General features: G+C 41.8%; 1 protein-coding gene across 1 annotated transcript; it reads right to left on the bottom strand.

Moving 5' to 3' along the window:
- Nucleotides 1-3,991: 3,991 nt before the first annotated feature.
- Nucleotides 3,992-12,374, bottom strand: LOC106674639 (tumor necrosis factor alpha-induced protein 2-like). Its single transcript, XM_024806300.2, has 11 exons — nucleotides 12,368-12,374; nucleotides 11,628-12,264; nucleotides 11,263-11,374; nucleotides 10,927-11,049; nucleotides 9,915-10,009; nucleotides 9,707-9,799; nucleotides 9,481-9,604; nucleotides 9,259-9,378; nucleotides 8,988-9,143; nucleotides 8,067-8,188; nucleotides 3,992-6,178 (listed from the first exon to the last, which is right to left on the bottom strand). The coding sequence occupies exons 1-11, from the start codon at nucleotides 12,372-12,374 to the stop codon at nucleotides 5,989-5,991; spliced, it is 1,779 nt and encodes a 592-aa protein (XP_024662068.2). The 3' UTR covers nucleotides 3,992-5,988.
- Nucleotides 12,375-21,930: the final 9,556 nt, after the last annotated feature.

Below are 21,930 nucleotides of genomic sequence, written 5' to 3' on the forward strand. Positions count from 1 at the left end.
GCTAAGTTTCAAATGATGTGACTCATCCTGTGCATGCCCAACTCAGTTCTGCTATCACATGTGAAAAATCAGCACATTTTGTCAAACACAGACAATTTAACACGAAAAAAAGTAATTTGTATGCCAAAAAGTAAGTTTTTCTACTTTATTTCAATTTCTAATAGCATTATCTGCTTTGCAGTTAAACTCATCAAACTTAAATTATGTTATTTGTATGTCTATGGGGATATATTCTGTGTAGGTCTTTAGAGCTAGTGTTTTAGCCGTTGGCTGTAATGTTAGCTAGTTCATGGCTATAGGAGTCTGGGTCAGTTGTAACAGCAACAGTCTGGGTTAGTTGTAACAATAATGCAGATGTTACAACTTACCACACTATTACTTTAACTTATATTAAACAAGTTGGGGCAACGACATCAGCAGAGAGAGGTTCACTGGTCGCATTTGTATATGTGGTTAATGCCATTGGCAACACAATTACTTCACTGTTTGTGTTCCCACACATACATTATGCAGACCACTGTGTCAGAGATGGACCAGTAGGAAGTACTGGTAGTGGAAATAAATCAGGATGGGTGCAAGAAACAGATTTCCTCATCTTTCTGAAGCACTTTGCAAACCACACCAAGGTAAGCCATGATAAAAAGTAAAATGGAATTGCGATGCTGGTGAACAACTACATTTTTTCAGCTTCATTGTTATGTTTAACATTGGTGCAAGAGTTGTAGGTTATAATGCCCACTGAGCCAATGAGGCCAAACTCAAGGAAGACCAATCAAAATTAATGAAATATTCAGTTGCAGAAAATTCCATAATTTGTCTTTTTTGGGGGGTTGGAATATGTTCAAAACCTTGATTTTTGCATTCTGTCACACACACACACACACACAGCTACATAAATGGATGTAAGTGCATTCATGTGTTGAATAAAAAAGATTACATGTTAATGTTTTCTTAGTACCGTTATTTCATTGTGTTACATTTTACCCCAGGATATGTTACAACTAACTCAGACTATGGGGTTAATTGTAACATTTCACTCTTTGTGTTTGAGACCATACCATGCAATGGGTAATTGTGCTGCAGAGAAAATAGCTGCACTGTTTAATAGCCAACACATGTAAATACTTTGCATTACATTTTGAATCCACTACCTTAAACGAGCTCCAATTTACAGACAGAAACGTCAAAAATGTTACAACTATCCCCGGTCTCCCCTACTGGGACCACTTATCCACGGAGCTTTACTTACTCAGGACCCAAACTGACGCGTCATTAAATATTTCTCTTGCATAGCCTTTGGCTGTGTTCAGGGGCGAATCTAGATACGAAGCTTTAGAGGGCCTCAGCCCCCAGCCACAATGCCAGGGTTAGTGCTCTAAAATTAATATTAATGGAATATACTTCTTTCAAATGTAGTCAGCTCTTTCCACATTTGCAATTTCAGTAGAATGTCAACTTCAAAAACAGCTTAAATAGCTGATGACATATTGCAGTGTCTAAAAATAATTCATAATAAATAATCACAGATTTAAATATAATAAACAGCTTTAAGGTGGAAACTTTAGTCTCAATCATTTTGACCAGAGTTTTCCAAAGTAAAGAACAACTTGTGAGGAGAGCACAGCTTTTTTTCAATCTCTTAAACACATGGAGGTCAACCAAATCATTAAGCACTTAAAGTACCATTATTCAATAAACAAAGTGGAAAATCTCACTGCCAAGAAGCAAAATGGTAAGAGAGTTTTTTTAAATTCATACAAACCCTCCCTTCATTCTGCAGATTCAGCACAGAGCATCATCATCTATCCTAAATCCAAGAGTGGGGGGCAGATTTGTAGTCTGTGACGCCAATGCAGTTTCAGCTATCTTGTTTAGGCCATGATTTGAATCCCATCAAACACTACTATTCATATTAGCTAGTACGTTCTTAAGAAAAACCACAGATATTTTTAAGTGTGCTGCTGGAAAGCACACAGTATCCATGAAATGCATGTCAACTTATTTGGTAAAACATTTCCGGCTAACCTCACCGTCTGCCCATTTACTCACCTGATTCTTCCTGCTCTTCTACAATCGCTCTGCCCTCTCTCTCCATCCTCCGCACGCCCTCGTTCCACTGATAATAGCACAAACACTGCATTCAACTACAAAAAGCACAATACTATAATCTGATGATCATTATTGTAATAGCAGTTGGGGATCCATTTTTGATATCAGTATAAAACAGCTTAGTTATGTAAAATTATCATTAACTGTGGCCAAAACAGAAGCTACAGCTGTACATGTCTCACCTGTTTCTTTCTCTCCCTCTGTGTCCTCCTCTCTCAGACCTTGTGCGGTCACCCAAAAGTTAAAAGTAACAGTGAAACAGAATTTACAAACTAATAAAAGGCACAAATTGATCCATACCAATTTCTAGCAGTATTCAAACTGAATACAAGCTGCTGCTGGATGTCGACAGGTAGCATCCTTTTAACTTACTGTCACCTGGAACTGGAGCTGTGCTGTTAATAAACACTGAAACCCAATTTAAACAGAATAGGAATAGAAATCTTTAACAAACTGAATCAATAAAGTAGCTCTTTTTCTGGCAACTGGCGATATGCCAGCCAACTATTACTATAGTTACTTTTAGGGGTGCTGTGATTAAATTTAAGGATGTTTTTTTTTTAATGGGACCACTAAAAAGGGTCTGAGCTCACCTATGGCTGTGTTGCATTGGCTGCTTAAGAATGATATACAACAAGAGGTATCATAACAGATAGAAAAACTCCTGCAACAGATGAGTTGTACTTTTTCCCTCTGTATTACCTTCTTAAAGATGTAAAGAAGGAAAAGTGCCTGTACAATATTTAACATTAGGAGAAGTTAGAGAAAATATCTGACTCAGGCTGGTTACCACTTATATACTGGGGAGGCAGGTAAATGTAAACAAGTTGTAATAAAACCAAATCCGACATGATATCAGGACATTTATGTCCACTAGAGGGGGCTGTGTGCTGTATTTGTTTCAGCCCAAACACTGCCGGTGCAGTGGTTGAGTGTTTGTCCATACCTATTTGAGTAAAAAAAAAAGTTGAATATTTGAGCTTTATATTTTTTTTTCCAAGGGCTGTTTTAATGCACATCATTACAGATATTCGATTCAGGAAAAGAAGACATTTGAAATCGAAATAAGTGACTAAGTGTGAGTGGAGTAGGGTTAAAAAAACAGTGAATCAATTGCTTAGTGGATATAGTGGCCTTTTATTGGTATTACCATATATGCATTTCAGTAAAGCAATGTTTAAATCTTCTTAGCTACAATCACAAAAACTGGGAAAAAAACCAGGTTAAGCCACTTATACTAAATACAAAAGAAATAAATAATAACAATAATACACATTAAAATATTTTTACCTGAGAAATTAATTGACTTTGACGGCTATATGTCTGGTTTCCTTGAGATTGACATGTCACTGAAATATGTGAAATATGTCATTTTTCTTTTTCTGATGTCAAACAATAGTGTGTAAAACATCACAGCACAAAGGAAATATTTTTAAACAGTGTGTTTTGTTACTTTACTGTCAACACAATATTACCATTTATCGTCTGGTACATATACAAGAATAAAGAATTATTCAGTACTAACTTGCACAAACCAAGAAACATAAGTTGCAGAAATTCTGACTTCTTTCAGTGGTTGTGTATTTATTATTTTTTTTAAAAAGCAGTAACTTATGTTGTAGTATTTTATTCTATTCTATTCTGTTCTATTCTTACAAAACTACTGGATAATATCAAAATGAAAACTTCACTATTTACCCAAAGGTTACATGTGAAACAATGTTCCAGCGCTTCAGAGTATTATTTATCCATTTTGTTACAACACATGGTTTCTGTGATTTCAGCAGTATCTAACACAGTAATAGGAAAATAGGAAACACTGAGCTGGCCCTGCACTTCCAGTAGATTTATTATTATCCAGGGTCATAAATGTCGCTGTAAAGTACATGTGTCTGAGTCCACCATGGCATAAAAACAACAGTACTTGTTGTTGTATTATGATGAACGAATGTTTTAAATTTAAGCTAACTCAGTTTGTGTTTAGTCAATTAATTTGTATTTTTTATCCAAAGAAAGAACTTGCAAATATCGCTAAATGTTGCATAAGACTGTAAATGTCTTCTTTCATGCTTAAATGCAAATTTAAGTGTAACACCATGCTTATGCTCTGTTTGACTCTTTGTAAAATTACAAAATGATTTGATTGAAAATAAATTACATATGAAGATGGTTAAGTTCAATCAAATTTACACTGTTTGTTTAAATGCAGGCTACCTGTACTATACAGTTGATTATAAAGTATTTTCATGATTAGGTGAGGTCAGTTCCATGATTTTTCCATGACAGTTTAAGCAGACAAAAGATCTGGAGTTTATATTATTTCACTGGAATGTAGTCATGAGGTCTAAAGAGATGTTAATGCCAGTGAAAGAGGGTGTGATTAGACCCAAAAATCAAAATAAACCCATCTGAGACAGGAAAAACTTGATTAGAAACGGCCGAATCAACAATCTGATTTATTCATAAGAAGAATGAATGCTCCAACCAGCTCAGCAACACTGAAAGGTCCAAAAGACCAAAGAAGAAAACTAAAGTGGATGATAACAGTAAATATACCCTGTAAATATACAGGGTTTAAAACAAGGTGCAAACATGAGGTTAAACTGAAGAACAAGAAGGTCAGATTAGATTTGCCAGAAAACATCTAAAAGACCTCGCACAGGTTTTGAAAAGCCATCTTTGAAAAGTTGAAACCAAGATTAACTTGTAACTTAAGAAACATGGGAAGAGAAAGTCAAGAGAAGAAGAGAAACAGCTTGTGATCCATTTCACTACCACATTATCTGTGAAACATGGTGGAGACAATGGGCCTCATGTACTAATACATAAACAAGTCCACACGAAAAATTACTGTTAGATTTGTGAAACGTTGCGTGCCAGACTATTCTGATGTCACCAATGTGCATATGCTAGTAAATCAAAAGCATTTGGAACCAACATGCACATTTCCTCACCCCCATTTCTCTATGTACAAAACTATGTTTACCTCCAAGTGAAGCAGAGCACATGGTGACGATGTTTTAAGAGAGAAGCCTGCAGCTCTAAGACAAGAATTTAGGAGAAAGTTTGACTGTAGAAAATGGAATAAGTGTCTGAGGTCCAAGGAGGAAGTGTTTCCACATAAGTGATGGTCATCCAAAAATGAAAAATGACTAAATGAAAAAAAAAAAACTTAGGCTGATACTTGCTGTGTCAAACACTAACAGACAACAAGAAAAATGACATGGAGAATTGTCCATGGCATTCACTTGAACATCTTTACAGACAGACTGAAAACACTAGAATTCACGCCATCTAATCTATCACACAATATAATTCAATTCAATTCAATTGTATTTATATAGCGCCAAATCACAACAAAAGTCGCCTCAAGGCGCTTCATAGATAATACACTCTGCTACCCAACTCTCAGTCAGTGATATTCTGAAAAGCAAATGAACAGCTCATCACTTCAACTTTGGAGAAAAACTAAATATTTTTACCCTGCGCAAAAATCAAATGCAAAATTACCGTCACATTTGTGAAACGTGCATGCCAGCCTTTTTTGTTGTCACCACGGTGCATATATTAGTCAATCAAAAGCATTTGGAACTAACATTCATATTTCCTCTGCCCCATTTATCTCTGTATGAAACTATGTTTACCTCCAAGTGAAGCAGACCACATGGTGACGATGTTTTAAGAGAGAGTCACAATACAACACAAAATGCAAAAATGCAGAGAGGAAAGACTGTCTTCTGCAATCTGGTCACATGAGGACACACACAGTGGGATGTTTGTTATTAGCATAGTACATGTAACATTACAATCAGGCTTGTCCATGACAGCCACTTTGTACATCTTTACAGACAGACTGAAAGCACTAGAATTCAACTCATCTTATCCACAGCATGATGAGATACATAAAGGATATGAACGGCTCATCACTTCAACTTTGGAGAAAAACGTCTGGGTTTCAGCATTAGTATGGCTTTCTTTCAGTATGTCCAGCACTGTGGTTTTGATAGTTTTCTTGTCGGCTTTGGAGAGGTTTGCTTTGAGTTTGAGCAGAGCCGAGACATGTTTTTCACTGTTGGGGACACAAAGAAGAAAGGGTTAAAAAAAGTGTATCATGTATTTCATGATTATGTTTATGATGCTTGCCTGGGGACTCTGTTGTCCTACTGGGAGACTTCAATGCTCATGTGGGCAATGAAAATGAGACCTGGAGGGGCGTGATTGGGAGGAATGGCGGTACCTTTGGATTGGCATACTGGGATGGTGGTTCCCATCTTTAAGAAAGGGGACCGGAGGGTGTGTTCCAACTACAGGGGGATCACACTCCTCAGCCTCCCTGGATGGTAGGGTGCTGGAAAGGAGAGTCCGTCCATTCGTCAAACATCAGATACAGGAGGAACAATGCGGTTTCCGTCCTGATCGTGGAATACAGGACCAGCTCTTTATCCTCTTAATGATACTTAAGGGTGAATGGGAGTTTGCACAACCAGTCTACATGTATTTTGTGGACTTGGAGAAAGCATTCGACCGTGTCCCTCAGAGTGTCCTGTGGGAGGTACTCCAGGAGTATAGGGTGTTTGGCCCATTGCTATGGGCCATTCGATCCTTATACAACCGTGGCAAGAGCTTGGTCTGCAATGCCGGCAATAAATCGGACTAGTTGTCGGTGGGTGATGGGCTCTGCCAGGGCTGCCCTTTGTCAATGATTCTGTTCATAATTTTTATGGACAGAATTTCTAAGCATAGCCAAGTGGCGGAAGGATTTCACCTGGGTTGTCTCAAAATCTCATCTCTGCTTTTCGCAGATGATGTGGTTCTGTTGGCTTTATCAGGTAATGCCCTCTCACTGGAACAGTTCGCAGCCGAGTGCAAAGCAGTGGGAATGAGAATCAGCACTTCCAAATCTGAGGTCAGCCGGAAAAGGGGGGAGTGTCCACTCCACGTCCGGTACAAGTTCCTGCCCCAAGTAGAAGAGTTTAAGTATCTCGAGGTCTTGAGATACTGGGAATGGAGAAGGGAGTGGGAGATCAACAGATGGATTAGTTCTGCGGCTGCATTGATGCAGACACTGCACTGGTCTGTCGCGGTGCAGAGAGCTGAGTGTAAAAGGGAAGCTCTCAATTTAACGGTTGATCTACAACCCCACCTTCACCTATGGTCCCGAGTTGTGGGTAGTGACTGAAAGAACGAGACCACGGATACAAGTGGAGGACATGAACTTCCTCCGAAGGGTGGCTGGCCTCTCCCTTACAGATAGGGTGAGAGGTTCGGCCGCTGCTCCTCCATATTGAAAGGAGCCAGTTGAGGCGGTTCTGGGCATCTCCTGGGTGAGGTGTTCCAGACACGTCTTTTTCTGTGTGTAACCAGTTTCCTGCCTCTGACACACATTCTTCCTAATAGCTGTCAGTAACACATCACCACACCTATTTAAACTTCTGAAAAAAGTGAAGGTGGAAAATGTGTCAGTTTCTGTTTTAAATACAACAGTAATTGGAACTCGTATTGGTGACACTGATATGTGCCTAGATGTACATGAATTCCAGGTTTCCACTAGTTTTACCAAATAACTCCCCATGAAATCATACACTTCTGTGGTGCTGATGCTTTCAGACACACAGACAGTCTATATGTGAGTGCTATCAACAGCAGTGTTTATGTCCCCTGATTCCCTTTTTCCTTTTCCTTTAAGGTTAGAAATAAGAGGTCTATACAGTTGGGTTTCCGGTGCCACATTTGGAAGAAAATCTTTCTTTTCACTCTAATTAACAGCATTGACTTCATCTGCACACAATGCTCTCTCATGCCAGCATATTTTAATTTCAATGAATGCTAAGAAGAAACATCTGAAACCAACTGAGATGTTTGGCTCAGTCTACTTGCTGTTCCTCCTCACCTATCGATAAAAAGTGCAGTTGTTTTTGTATTAAAGTAAATAATGTCTGAGTCAATTCAAAAGTTACCTGAGGTCGGGATAAGCAGATCCCAGTGAAACGATTTGCATCTGTATGGCAGGAATATCTTGGAGTTTTAGCACTTCTGCAATCTTGGTCAGGATTTCCTTTAACCAGTCTTGTTTGGATCCCTGTGAAGACAAATCAGTGACGTCAGTTTAGTCTGCAAGTTTCCCCAAACTGTAATCAACATAACTGGAGTTATTACACTGGGGTTTCCCAAGATCGATGATGTATTTGATACGTTCTTTCAGTTTCATGAATAATGTCTTTATTTATGCACCATGTAGTCATCAACCAATGGTCAGATCTTTGAAACATTTGTAACTACAGTCCAGTTGTCCTTAAATGGTTTTTTTCCCTTCATTTCTACCATGTTTTAGTCCATGTAAAATGTTTGTATAAAATATTAATTTATTAGCTACAGATAAAAATCTGTAATTTAAAAATCTTTATGACAAGGGCACTCATCATCTAACTTATATATTGACTGTTGGTCCGTCATTTTCTATGAGTCAATACCTTTGTTCTTAACCCTCTCAGGCTCAAATTAAACTTTTTGTTGCTAATGCACAACCAAGTCCTGCAGTGGTACTTCTGAGTAAAAAAAACTCATAAAATATGTATGTGGGGTAATCAGGTTGTTAGTTTTTAACTGTTGCAAATCAGCAACGCCTGCCTCGAGAGGGTTAAGGAATGAGTCAGGTTTTCCATTCCATTTCTTCTATATCCTTGGAGGCTGACATTTTAGCCAACTCCTCTGACTTCCTTTTTGAACTTTATAGAACTTTTAGTCAAAACTTCCAAACCAAATGAATGTGAAATGCAGCTGATTCTTATTCTTATGTTTTCCAGAGCTCAGCAGAAATCTGATCACTTTTGGGTTTTATTCATGTCTCAGCTAAAAAGTGCAGTGAAGGTGAGTCTCACCATTCTGGCAAACAGCTCGTGCAGTCTCTCTGCATTTTCTTGCACAGTCTTGTAAGCCTTCAGCTGACGATCCTTGTCCTTCAGTTTGACCTCTCCTTTCAGGAGCCTCTGGACATATTCCACTGTCACTTCCTGGTGAAGCTGACCAATCAGCTCCTGAATTTAGCCCAAGTATATAAGTAGTCAGAGCACATCATAATCCTTTTACTTAAACATTAGCAATGAAGGCAATAATGGCCATTCAATCCAAAACAAAGTTTCCTCCTTTTACCTGGTAAGAGGACTGACTGGAACCCTGAAGTTCTTGAAGCTGGTCTTCAGTGCTGTTCAGCAGCTTCTCAAACGTGTTCTTCTTCAGCCAGTCACTGGTTCCCACCTTCTGGTAGTGTGGCTGTGTGGGGAACAAATAACACATTGTTTTAAAATCTTTGATTAAAACATGTTAGGATTTAATCCTGAGGATTATTGATATCTGCAGTTGTAAAGAACTTACTTTGAGGATCTTGTGCACAGGGGTTAATAAATAAGTGTGGGCAGACTGTTTCATCTCAGTCAGGACCTGCAAACAGTTTTCCCGCACATTCTCTGGGAACAGATCGTGCTTCTCAAAGAAGTCCCTTTAGACAGACCACACAGGACACATTAGCTCACAGTGAAGTATTCTCCTTTTATGATGAAGTTAAAATCTGAATTTCCATCTAACTGGATCAGAAACATACCTGAACTGTTCGACACAGCTGAGGTTTGCCTTTATGAAAGCTTTGCTGTGCGGTTTGTTCTGCCTTATGATGTCTTCATGAAACTCTTTATACCTGCAGAAGATTAAGAACAGCTTTCACTTTTATTATCTTGTTATTACCAAACATAAAACTAAAATGTATTTTCAAATTTAAATATTTAAAAGACAGCCTTGTGAAGCCTTGTTACCTCTGCATGAAGTCTGTCAGGTTGGATGTTATTTCCTGGGCTTTGTGTCGGTCTCTTACAGTTATATGTGCTGATGTCACCATGCCGTTGATCAACTGAAGACAAATGTATTGACAAATCAGTGGCAGTTTTAAGTTCTCAAAGCACTTTACACAGCAATGCACTTCCATCATTTTCAGATCCAGTTAAACACCAGGAACCAAACCCAGTGCTTTACAATGTTAGTGACAAACCCAAGTGATTAAACTACAGAACCATGGGAGGGTTTGAAACTGTGACTCTGATCCGACAGTAAATACGTTTCTATAAATGACCCAAACAAAAATAATTGTCTTCCTTGTTTGTAAATCTTTTTCTCAAAGTTTCTCAAAGTCTTTTTCAGTTTGGTTAATATGTGCAGCAGGCTGGAAAATATTTGTCTGCACTTCTTTGGAAAGTTCTAAAGTGGATAACAGAGTAAATGTCATTTTGCACATTTTGTTCTCCTATAATCAAAACAATGCTATGTCATTACTTCACCACAACAATTTTATTGCACAGTTCTGATATAGCAATGTATTCAAAGCCTCTCACAATGGTCAATGTGGCGGTGGTGAGGTCCCTGGCTCAACTGCAGGGGAGGAGTGGAGCAGTGAGCTCAAGGGTGATGGAGGGACCCCTCTTGAGGTGTCAGGGATTTAACTAATGAGGTTTCTCTCTTTGTAAATAATGAAGCCAGAGACCTAAGATGAGACGTGTGTGAGCTGGAGACCAGCAGGAAAACAGGTGGAGTGGGTGCCGTACCTGTCAACAAGCAAATGATTTGCAATAAACACTCCTCAACATGATGCAGTGTGTCAGGTGAGTCACTACAGTCAACAATTACAAGTCAACAAACGCATGACTCACTATAAGAATCCTTGAAGTTGACCACCACAAGTGACGCCTTTCACTTTATATTAACACCTTTTTATAAAAGCATCAATTTCAGCCTCTTTTATATCAAGTTGTAGCAACTCTACGGCAACTGTACCTGGATGACATCATAGGCCACAGGACTGGCGTAGCAACCATCATCTCTTGTCGGCTCCTTTCCTTGATCCCACTCTTTCTTTGCTTCATCCAATACTCGGCCAATATAAATCATCAGGTCGCTCTAAACACACAACAACACACAGTTGTCACTTTTAAACTGCTTTCATGTGTAAAGATTTAATTACTGACAGTAATAATTACATCTACAATATTATGTCTAAAAAATATCCGTTAAAACCAGCAACTCTTTGATGCTGCATTTACACATCTCACTTTAAGCCCTGCAAAGACCATACTGATTAACTGGATACACGCCTCAGATACACTGTGTTACCTGTTGTTTGCTGAGGTACTGCTCCTCCAGAGCTTTCAGTAACTCGTCAGGAAGCAGGTTTCCCAGCGCTTCAGTATTGATATTACTGGCCAGCTCAGGTTTTTCAAGGATTCTGGTACACAGAGCAGATAACACATGAGTTTCTATAAACACCCCAAGTTGTGTTTAGTCTATAAAAATGGCATTTTATTTTGCACATTAAGAAAACAAGAAATTAGCCGTTACATTTGTATTATTATTCACTATCTGTAATTGCTCAGGTATTTATTCTTCTAAAAACAATGAAGGACCTCACACTGACAGACATCCTCATGTTTAGTCACAGAAAGATGCTGCTTCAAACAATAATTGAACTGGTGGCTTACTCTGGATAAAACTCCTTCACCCATCGCAGGAGGAAGCTGCAGTCCTTGTCATCCAGAACAAAGTCTGCAATCTTTTTGAGCCTTGCGCTGAAAGTTTGATGGTACTGTCTTGCATAAAAGTTACAGATGTCCATCTCTGGTGGGTAGCAGTTCTTCACAACCTCCACCACCTGCTGCAGGTCCTCCTTCAGCTGCCTGCCCATGGAGTGGATCTCTGCCTCTATAGATGACTGGTTCACGGGATCACCAATGGGGCTTGATGGATTATCCATACGCCCATTTACTAATTTTTGAAGCACTTCATCATGGTGTTTCTTCCACTCGCTGGGCCTCCAGGCTGGTGGAGTCTGGCATCTTTGTTTCCACAGCTGGTCCTGCTCTTCCTCAAGGTTGATGGCTTTCACCGCAGATGTCAAAGCAGACACCTCTTCCTCAGTGCTGAGAGAAAGACTCTTCTGCAGAATCTGCCATACACGCTCTTCAAGGGCTTTATGGTCTGCAGCAAGCTTTTCTACTGCTTCCTTGTTGGCCTCAGCCTCAGCTGTCTCCCAAAACAGATGTTTCTCCCTGTCTATCAGTTGCTGAGTGGCCTCACAAAAGGCTTGGATTTCAAGGTATTCCTCAAACGTAGGTTTCACTGGTGGACAATAACAAAGACAAATCTTTGAATTTCTTTTAGATTAGTACTATTTTATAGTTCAATCACCCAGGCTCTCTGGGGTTCTCTTGGTATTTATCACTAAACATCTAAACAAATCTTCCTAAACAGTGAAATGAATGCTGCACATGTACTATATACACATAATTAAATATCATGAAAATAATTGTAATTAAACTTATGCCATGGATATTAACATGGGATTCAACAAATAAAAAAATATTTGTACTTCCCACCTTCCACCGAGGAGCGCCTATCCTCGTGTCCTTTCCGTCTAAAAGAAAACTCTCTCTTAACAGTATTATTGGGATCTGAAAGAAAAAAGCACACAGTTTAATGAAGTTTGAATAACAGACTGCAGACATGAGTTCTGGTCTTTTGTTTTCTTCACTTTCCACAGACAAGCATCAGCAGTGCTTTTTGTTGTGAACTCAGTGTCAAAAAAAAATGTTGTCTTTTTGCCCATTATTGTCATGTGTAGCTGTGGCAGGCATGAAGGAGGTGGACCCAAGTGCAGAACTCAAACATGAAGGATGAACTAAAGGTGGCAGTTTTATTGCTGGGGAAATTGTTAAAAGCGTAAACTCACAAGAAACACCAAAATTTAGAAAAATGGAAAATAGTAACAAAAACACTGGGAAAAGAAAACTTACACCAAGAAACTACAAATGAGGAGCTACACTGAAACTAGAAACACATGGAGATTTACACACATGAGGAGGTACGATGTGACAAAGGGCAAAGAAAAACACAGGGCTTAGATATTCAGAGGAGTAATAAGGGAAACAGGAGCGAGCTCTGCCGCAAGCTTTTCTACTGCTTCCTTGTTGGCCTCAGCTGTCTCCCAAAACAGATGTTTCTCCCTGTCTATCAGTTGCTGAGTGGCTTCACAAAAGGCTTGCATTTCAAGGTATTCCTAAAATGTAGGTTTCACTGGTGGACAAAAACAAAGAAAAATTGTTTTTAATTATCAGCACTATTTAATAGATGAATCGCCCAGGCTCTGTTAAACTGCTTTGATACTTTCTCAAGTTTTCACCCCTAAAGATGAAACAGGTCAGAAGAAGCGTTTATAGCCATTATTTTTTTGTTTTTGTTCCACAATTTTACTGTGGAAAACACTTTTAATTATAACATGTTTCCTACTGCAACTTTGGACCTCTGACCTTTATAACGATTTGAATACATGTCCAATGTTCCTGAATAAGTTTTGTTGGGAAACAAAATAAACAGATCAAAAAATGTTTGATATTTATTACTTAACATTTAAACAAATCTTACTAATGAGTGAAATGAATGCTGCACATGTACAATATGCACATAATAATTAATAATAAGAAAATAAGAAAAATAATTATAATGAAACTTTCAACTATATTAAAATGGAGTTCAACAAATAAAAAATAAAAAATATTTGTACTTCCCACCTTTTTCCTCCTTCGAGTCTTTAGAAGGGAGTGTATCCACTTCCCTTTTCCATCTCCATAGAAAAGATTCGCTCATTCTCTTTAATCTTTTATCAAACATACGGGGTTCTAAAAAAGAAAAGCAAACATTTTAATGTAGTTTGAATAACAGACTGCAGGTTTTCTCCCCTTTCCACAGACAAACATCAGCAGTGCTTTTTGTTATGAACTCAGTGCCCAAAAAATTATTGTTGTTTTTTTGTCCACTATAATGACCACCGCAGAGAACATTTTATTAAACATTTTACCGAGAAAAAATCCTGTGCAGATTTTAGCCACTTTGGTTTGTTCTTTCATGACTGCATGATTGTAAATATGAAATCTGATAAAAGGGCTTTTTAACAGTCATTTGGAGTTTTTATAGTAAGGTCAGGGGTAACAATCCATGCATTAATGAGGTACATTTAGTTGTTAATATACTGGTTGTCCAGCCATCAAAAAACTGTAAGTCCAAAGTGTCACATATAAATGAATATTGGCATTTACGTGGTTTCATTTTTACAGTGCATGGTTAAGTTAGCAATTACATCCTGGAAATATTCTAGATTTGCAAAAATGTACCACTTTACATACATTAAATATTTTTTTAACACATAGATTATTGACCAGGTTAAAAATATTATTTGAAGGTATCAAATCAGGATTCAGGAAACTGTGATGAATATAATCACTAATAAATGTTAATGTTACACTACTAAATACAAATAGCAGCTTTACTTAGTCTAAGGAGCTTGGAAAGACAAGCATCTGGACTTCTTTAAGTTGCTTGAAGACGTTTCACCTCTCATTGGCAGTGTTGGGTAAGTTACTTTAAAATAGTAACTTAGTTACATTACTAGTTACTTCTCTCAAAAGTAACTCAGTTACTTCAAGTTACTCGTTACTTTCAAAGTAACTAGTTACTAGGGAACGTAACTTTGGTTTTACTCAGAATTCTCTTGTTAATGTGTTGCTTCCATAACTTTGCCAGTCTTCTAGCTTGCTTACTTGCCACAGTGCACTGTGCCACCGACCAATAGAAAGGAAAAGATAATGTGCATATTTCCACGAGAGAAATCCCACGCCTGGACCGTCATTGACCGCCGCCATGATTCTAGCCTACGTCACAGCGTCATGTGCGCCTTTTACATCCAACTAAAAAACTGCAGTCGTGGTGCTTTGATTGTACTCAGAACTCAGAAATTCTGCCTTCTGAATAGGAAGATGTAGGTAACACCAGACTGCAGATGAGCTGCATACAGGGCTGGACTGGGACAAAAAAAAAAATCAGCCCGGGCATTTTGACTAGAGACCAGCCCACTATTATAGGAAAAATCATAAAGCCTTTGAATGAAAACAAACACTGTTGTGACAGTGATGTACACTGTTCTGATGGTATATATGCATCAATCTATCAATCGTTTGTTGTAAGATTCAGATTAGGGCTGCCACAAACGATTATTTTGATAGTCGACTAGTCACCGATTATTTTTGCGATTAGTCGACTAATCAGATCATCATCCACTGGACGTAAAACTACAGCTTATATAACTATCATTAGCTTACAGCTTTAAGCTTTTAAGGTGCTAACTAAAAATAAAGACAAGATGATAGTTTATTCAATTTTAATGAAATCTGCAGATTGTTTCGGTGAAGTTTAATAAACTCCTTGCTATCTAAAATATAACAGGACACCGGGGTATATTCTCCAGCATCTCACACTTCTGATAATCAGCTGTCTGCTTGACGTTTATTCAGCTGTGTAAAAACTATAACTTTAATCTCAGCCAAACCGATTTACTCAGGAACAAATAAAATACTAAAAAAAAAAAAAAAAAAAGCCAAACAACAACATTTTTAATTTATCTAAGTGACTCATATATATTTAACCTGAGTCGCGAAAGAAAACAATTTGCCGGGAGTCCGGTGTTCTCACGGCGCTAGTGACCTAGCCCCCGGCTCGCTATCGAGCTAGTGGGTAACAGACGTCTCCGAAAACGTCGGAGCGCTTTTGAAAATATGTGGTGTCCTGATAAACTGAGCCGATATTTGAGGTTTACACAGCTACATTCTCGCCTGAAAATATGTTAAACGTTTATTTTGTGACCCAGAAAGAATAATAAGAGTAATATTAAAACTAACTAGCTACCGCCATTGTTGGAAACTAAGCTGGGCCGCGCTATGAATTCTGGGACACAGCTACTTCTTCTTCTTCGGGGTTTAACGGCAGCTGGAATCCTTGTACATGCAGTGCTGCCATCTTCTGTTTCAGTCCGTTATTACACTCTTAAATCCTGCTATTATTCCTGCGTCTTTTGCGATCTTACAAAGCTTCAAACGACACGTCGACTATTAAATCAGTCGTCGACGATTTTGATAGTCGACGTAATCGTGACTAGTCGACAAATCGTGGCAGCCCTAATTCAGATAATTATTTTTTAAAAGCGAGACATTTTGAATGAGAATAAGAAAGAAAAGTATTTCTTTGTGCCCCCCTCTCCCTGTTAATGTCCTACCTGCCCCCTGGCAACACTTTGCTAGACCCGCCCCTGCACAGTTACCAGCTGTCAGCTACATAAAAAAGGATCCTGGTGTTATTTGTCTCTCAGAAACAGTTCATAACTTCAACTCATTCATGTCACCTAAAAGGTAAACCTGTTTCTCCATCACAGCTCTGATGATTCAGTAAGGACATCTCCTGGTTTCATCTTCATGTTTCCGTCTCACCAGATAACCAAACCATATCATGACCAGCAGCTTTACAGCTGTGGCTCCAGCAAACATCAGCTGATACTAGAAATTAATATTAAATAAATTCTAACAACAGCTGATCAAGCTTAAACGTGCTGCTGTTGTTTAGCGCGACATCCGCTGGTTTCCTCTTTCTGGCGCAAAGTGGACGATAAACAAACAAGAGAGCCGATCAGCTGATCATTGATCAGTTTCATGATTGAAGTAGAAACAGGAGAGGGAGGGGGGAGAATGAGAGGCAGCTGTGCAGCGTAAACACAGAATAACTCCAGCTTTGTGTCTTTTTCATTGTAGCTGAATTACGGGACAAACTGTTCCTTTTCACCTCAATAAGAAATGCGTAATATTTTCTCTGAATACCAGACGGGACGGTTGGCAACTCTAATAACTTATGAACAAAATAAAGTTCAACATCATTAACTTCATAGCACCACCCAGCTGTATAGAAACTCCGTCATGCTAGCTAGCACGCAGTACGAAAAAGTCAGAATAACAAAAATAAACTCCACCTAAACTTGCTTCATATCTGACCCAGAGAGACTGCAGGTCATAACTTCTTACCTGAAGTTCAGTTCACACTTCGACCGGCGGCCGCCTCGGGTCTCTTTTCCTTCTGCGTCCCTTTTCCTTCATCCACCTGCTGGCCTCCACCACTTGCTAATGTTACTGAATCTGTGGAAGCTCCGCGATAGCCACCACACGAAGTAACGAGTAACGACCCTATCTAAATCCCAGTAACGACTAACGCGTTCCTGATTTTGGCATAATAACTAGTTACCGTGCTCGTTACCACAATAATAACGTAGTTACTGTAACGCGTTACTTAATAACGCGTTAGTCCCAACACTGCTCATTGGAGAAGCTTCTCCAGTTCTGGGGTCAAATGGTGAAGAGTCCCAGATTTAAGCCCTGTGGGAGTGTGGTGGTCCCCCCCGCCCCTCAATGAGCCTCTAACTAATCACATGAGCCAAGGTGTGAAGACGGGTGTGGGTCAGCCAAGGTTTCGGGTGAGCTCATTGTGAAACCTGGCCCCACCCTATCATGTGATTTCCTGAGGTCAGATGGCCCAGGATGTGAGTGGGCGTTAAGGCATCTGGGAAGGGATCTCAGAACTGGATTATAGATGGCAGACAGTTGGTGTCGTAAGCCATGAGGCAGTGTAGTTCACAGTCAGCCAAGGAAATCATGTCCAGAACAGAAGCCACAGTGAACATAGATGGCTTCTTTCACTCTTCTTTCAAACCATCAGTCTTCTCTGTTCAAAATGTGAACATTGGCATCCTCAAAAGAGTGACCTTTGTCCTTTAGATGCAGATGGACAGCCGAGTCTTGTCCCGTTGAGGTGGCTCTTCTATGTTGTGCCATGCGTTTATGAAGTGGCTGTTTGGTCTCTCCAGTGTAGCGGTCTGGGTATTCCTCGCTACACTCTACAGCATACACTACATTGTTAAGCTTGTGTTTAGGAGTTTTGTCTTTGGGATGAACCAGTTTTTGTCTGAGTGTGTTGCTGGGCCTGAAGTACACTGGGATGTCGTGCTTGGAGAAGACTCTCTGGAGTTCCGATACACCGGCTACAACAATGTTGTTTCGTTTGTCTTTCAGAGCCTCCCTAGTTGGTGTCTGATCTTCTTTTCTGTGCATCTTTGCTGACCTGTGAACCGCATGTTTTAAAAGCTTCCTTTACATGTACACTTTCCCCCTGAGATCCATTTCCAGACACCTTAACGCCCACTCACATCCTGTGTCATCTCTGTCATCGACCTCAGGAAATCACATGATAGAGTGATTTCCTTGGCTGACTTTGAACTACATCCGTTTTCACACCTTGGCTCGTGTGATTAGTTAGAGGATCATTAGGGGGTCCATTGTCCCTCTTGGGAGGACACTCCCACAGGGCTTAAATCTGGGACTCTCCACCATTTGACCCCAGAACTGAAGAAGCTTCTCGGATGAGAAGTGAAACGTCTTCAACTTAAAGAAGTCCAGACACTTTTCTTTCCAAGCTCCTTAGACTACAATGACCTGGATAACTGAGAACCTTCACAGACGGCAGCTTTACTTGCTCAACATTTGATTTTACTCCTGGTTGACTTATCTGCAGCCTTTAATAGTATTAATACTTCTCTTATTAACAGACTACACAACTGAGTTGGCATTACTGGTACTGCTCTCAAATGGTTTTCTTCATACTTGTCCAACAGATACTTCAGAATTTGTATGAATCAGCGTATGTCCTCATCTGCACCCCAAGTCTCAGTCCCTGCACCAGTTTCCTTTATTGTCATGGTCTCCGTGCCTGCCCGGTCGGCCCCACAAGGCTACAATTGCTGTTTCTGTTCTCTCCCTCTCTGCCTGGGCGGAGCTCACTGTGGGCTCCTGCCCTTGGCCCACACACACACCTGACAACACTCACCCATCATCACCGGGAGCACTATTTGAGGCTGGAACACAGATCCTCTCGTCGCTGGATGATTATACCCCTAACGTTAGTGTTCTCACAGCTCTTGTGCTTCATATTCGTGATTTGTGATTAGTTGGTGACCTGCCTTCTCGTCTGCCTCAGATCTCCCCCCCCGGGACCTGCGACCTCCCTGCTGCGGGAACGTGTGTGAGTGTGAGCGAAGAAGACGTGAACGAGTTACCCTGTGATTCCCCCGGAGTTTTGGATCCCTTCACTGTACATATATTGCACTGGCACTGTAAATAAACTACACCTTGGAGATACCTTACCGCTCTGCGTTTGAATCCCTGTACCAGATCGTGACAGAATCATCCAGCCACGGAAATGGATTCAGCAGATCCAGCGGTCTCGACTCCCACCCTCGCCACTTTGGCCGCGATGCTGGCACGCCACGAGCAGATGTTCATTCACCTTCGAGCAGAGCTCGCGAACCTCACACAGGCCGTGGCCCGGCTAACACTGCTACCGGCCGCTCCACTGGTCGCCGCTCCTCCGTCGGAGGCGCCAGCTCCAGCAGTAAGTGTCGCGCCACCTGCTCCCTCACCTGTTCACGTTGACAGATTCCTCCCCACTCCCAGGGCTTTCACGGGAGAGATTGATAAATGTGCTGGTTTCCTCACTCAGTGTGCCCTTCAGTTTCGCCAGCAACCGCAAGCCTTTTCTACTGATGGTGCGAAAATCGCTTATATCGTCCAGTTACTCCAGGACCGTGCTCTAACCTGGGCTCAAGCTGCGCTTCAGGCGGAGCCGGACATCACCTTTTCTGACTTTCTTACTAAGTTTAAAGGTGTGTTTGACAGGAAAGCCACAACTGCCACCGCCGGCCAGCGCTTGCTTGCGCTTAAACAAGGTAAACGCAGCATGGCTGATTTTTCTATTGACTTTTCTACCTTGGCTGAACAGGCGAAATGGGGGGAAGAGGCCCTTAAAAGTGCATTGCTCACTAATATTAATGAGGAAATAAAGAATGAACTAATGCTCCGTGAACTGCCTTCCTCCCTGGATGCGCTTCTGGTTTTGTGTATGCGGGTGGACGATCAGGTGCGCGCACATCCGAGCGCACGCGCGCGTTCGGGGCATGCCCCGCTGGACTTTTGTGGGACCCCTACTGCAGCCCATGGGTCGTGTGACGCCGACACCGGGGATGGGGAAGAGCCCATGCAGCTTGGGCGCTCACGGCTGTCGCCCGCGGAGCGCCAGCGCCGTCTTGCCTCCGGTGAGTGCGTTTATTGCAGCCGTAAAGGCCACTCTGTCTCCTCCTGCCCAACGCTGGCAAAAGGGCGCGCTCACCAGTGATCGTGAGGGTGCTGGTGGGCGATCTGTCGAGTGAAAGCCCTCTCCCCAGACTTGTTTTGCCGGCTACTCTGCGTGTTCGGACTGTTTCTCATTCTCTCTCCGTTCTCATTGACTCTGGGGCTGAGCAGAACTTTATTGACACCTCACTCGCCGCCAAACTGAACATCGCCTTGGAGCCTCTGTCACGCCCCCTCCGCGTTCACGCACTGTCGGGCCAGCGCCTGCCTGACATCACTCATGTTTCTGAATTCCTTTCATTATCTCTCTCTGGCAATCACGCAGAAAGGATTTGTTTTTTTCGTTTAAGGCTCCTCTCACTCCGCTGGTTCTGGGTCACCCCTGGCTTGTCCTCCACAACCCGCATATCGACTGGGAGAAGGGTGCCGTACTAGGTTGGAGTGTGGCCTGCCATATGAACTGCCTCCGGGCTGCGGCTTCCCCCGTTTCGCTCCCACCCACGGCCTCGCCGTCGGACGCCCCGGACCTCTCGATGGTTCCGCGGGTTTATCATGATCTGCGGGATGTTTTTTGTAAGGATCGGGCGCGGTCCCTTCCCCCGCACCGCCCGTACGATTGTGCCGTCGATCTTCTTCCTGGAGCTCCGCTGCCGTCTAGCCGCCTGTACAGCCTCTCCCGGCCTGAGAGGGATGCTATGGAGCGTTACATCTCGGAGTCGCTGGCGGCAGGGTTGATTCGCCCCTCCTCTTCCCCTATCGCGGCTGGGTTTTTTTTCGTGGATAAGAAGGATGGTTCGCTGCGGCCGTGTATTGACTTTCGGGGCCTTAATCAGATCACTGTTAAGAACAAATACCCTTTGCCGTTGCTTTCCTCCGCCTTTGAACTGCTTCAAGGCATGACCGTCTTTACCAAGCTGGATCTGCGCAACGCTTACCACCTGGTGCGCATCAGGGAGGGGGATGAGTGGAAGACCGCGTTCAATACGCATCGGGGCCACTTTGAGTATCTCGTGATGCCGTTTGGGCTGACTAACGCCCCCGCAGTGTTTCAGGCGATGGTTAATGATGTCCTTCGTGATTTTGTTAACCGTTGTGTATTTGTGTACTTGGATGACATCTTGATCTTTTCTAAGACACTCGAGGAGCACAAGGTCCATGTCCGGCAGGTCCTGCTACGCCTTCTGGAGAACCGGCTCTTTGTGAAGGGGGAGAAGTGCGATTTCCACGTGGCATCAGTGAGTTTTCTGGGCCACATTATCGAGAAGGGGGACTTGCGGACTGATCCGGAGAAAGTGCGGGCTGTGGTGGAATGGCCTACTCCTCCTGATCGCCGCCAAGTGCAACATTTTTGGGATTCGCCAACTTTTACAGACGGTTCATTCGCGATTTCAGCAGAATCGCTCTCCCTCTCACTAAACTCACCTCTCCCAAAGTTCCCTTCCAGTGGGATTCTGCCGCTCAGCGAGCCTTCGCCCTGCTCAAGGACAGGTTCACCACTGCTCCCATACTCCGGCAACCGGACCTTACACGGCAGTTCGTTGTGGAGGTGGACGCGTCGGACTCCGGGGTTGGGGCAGTTCTGTCTCAACAGCTGGACGGTAAGCTGCACCCGTGTGCCTTTTATTCTCGCCGTCTCTCCCCAGCAGAGTGTAACTATGACATTGGGGACCGGGAGCTTCTGGCCGTCAAGCTGGCCCTGGAGGAGTGGAGACATTGGTTGGAGGGAGCGGCACAA

This window comes from Maylandia zebra, linkage group LG19, assembly GCF_041146795.1.
Source record: "Maylandia zebra isolate NMK-2024a linkage group LG19, Mzebra_GT3a, whole genome shotgun sequence".
NCBI lineage: Eukaryota > Metazoa > Chordata > Actinopteri > Cichliformes > Cichlidae > Maylandia > Maylandia zebra.

Excerpts from the sequence above, each read along its gene's own strand:
- LOC106674639 (XM_024806300.2), bottom strand. Across the intron at positions 9,605-9,706 it reads AGCTGTGTCGAACAGTTCAG|GGACTTCTTTGAGAAGCACG; the intron begins GTATGTTTCTGA and ends GTCTGTCTAAAG. Across the intron at positions 9,144-9,258 it reads CCAGTCAGTCCTCTTACCAG|GAGCTGATTGGTCAGCTTCA; the intron begins GTAAAAGGAGGA and ends GGCTAAATTCAG.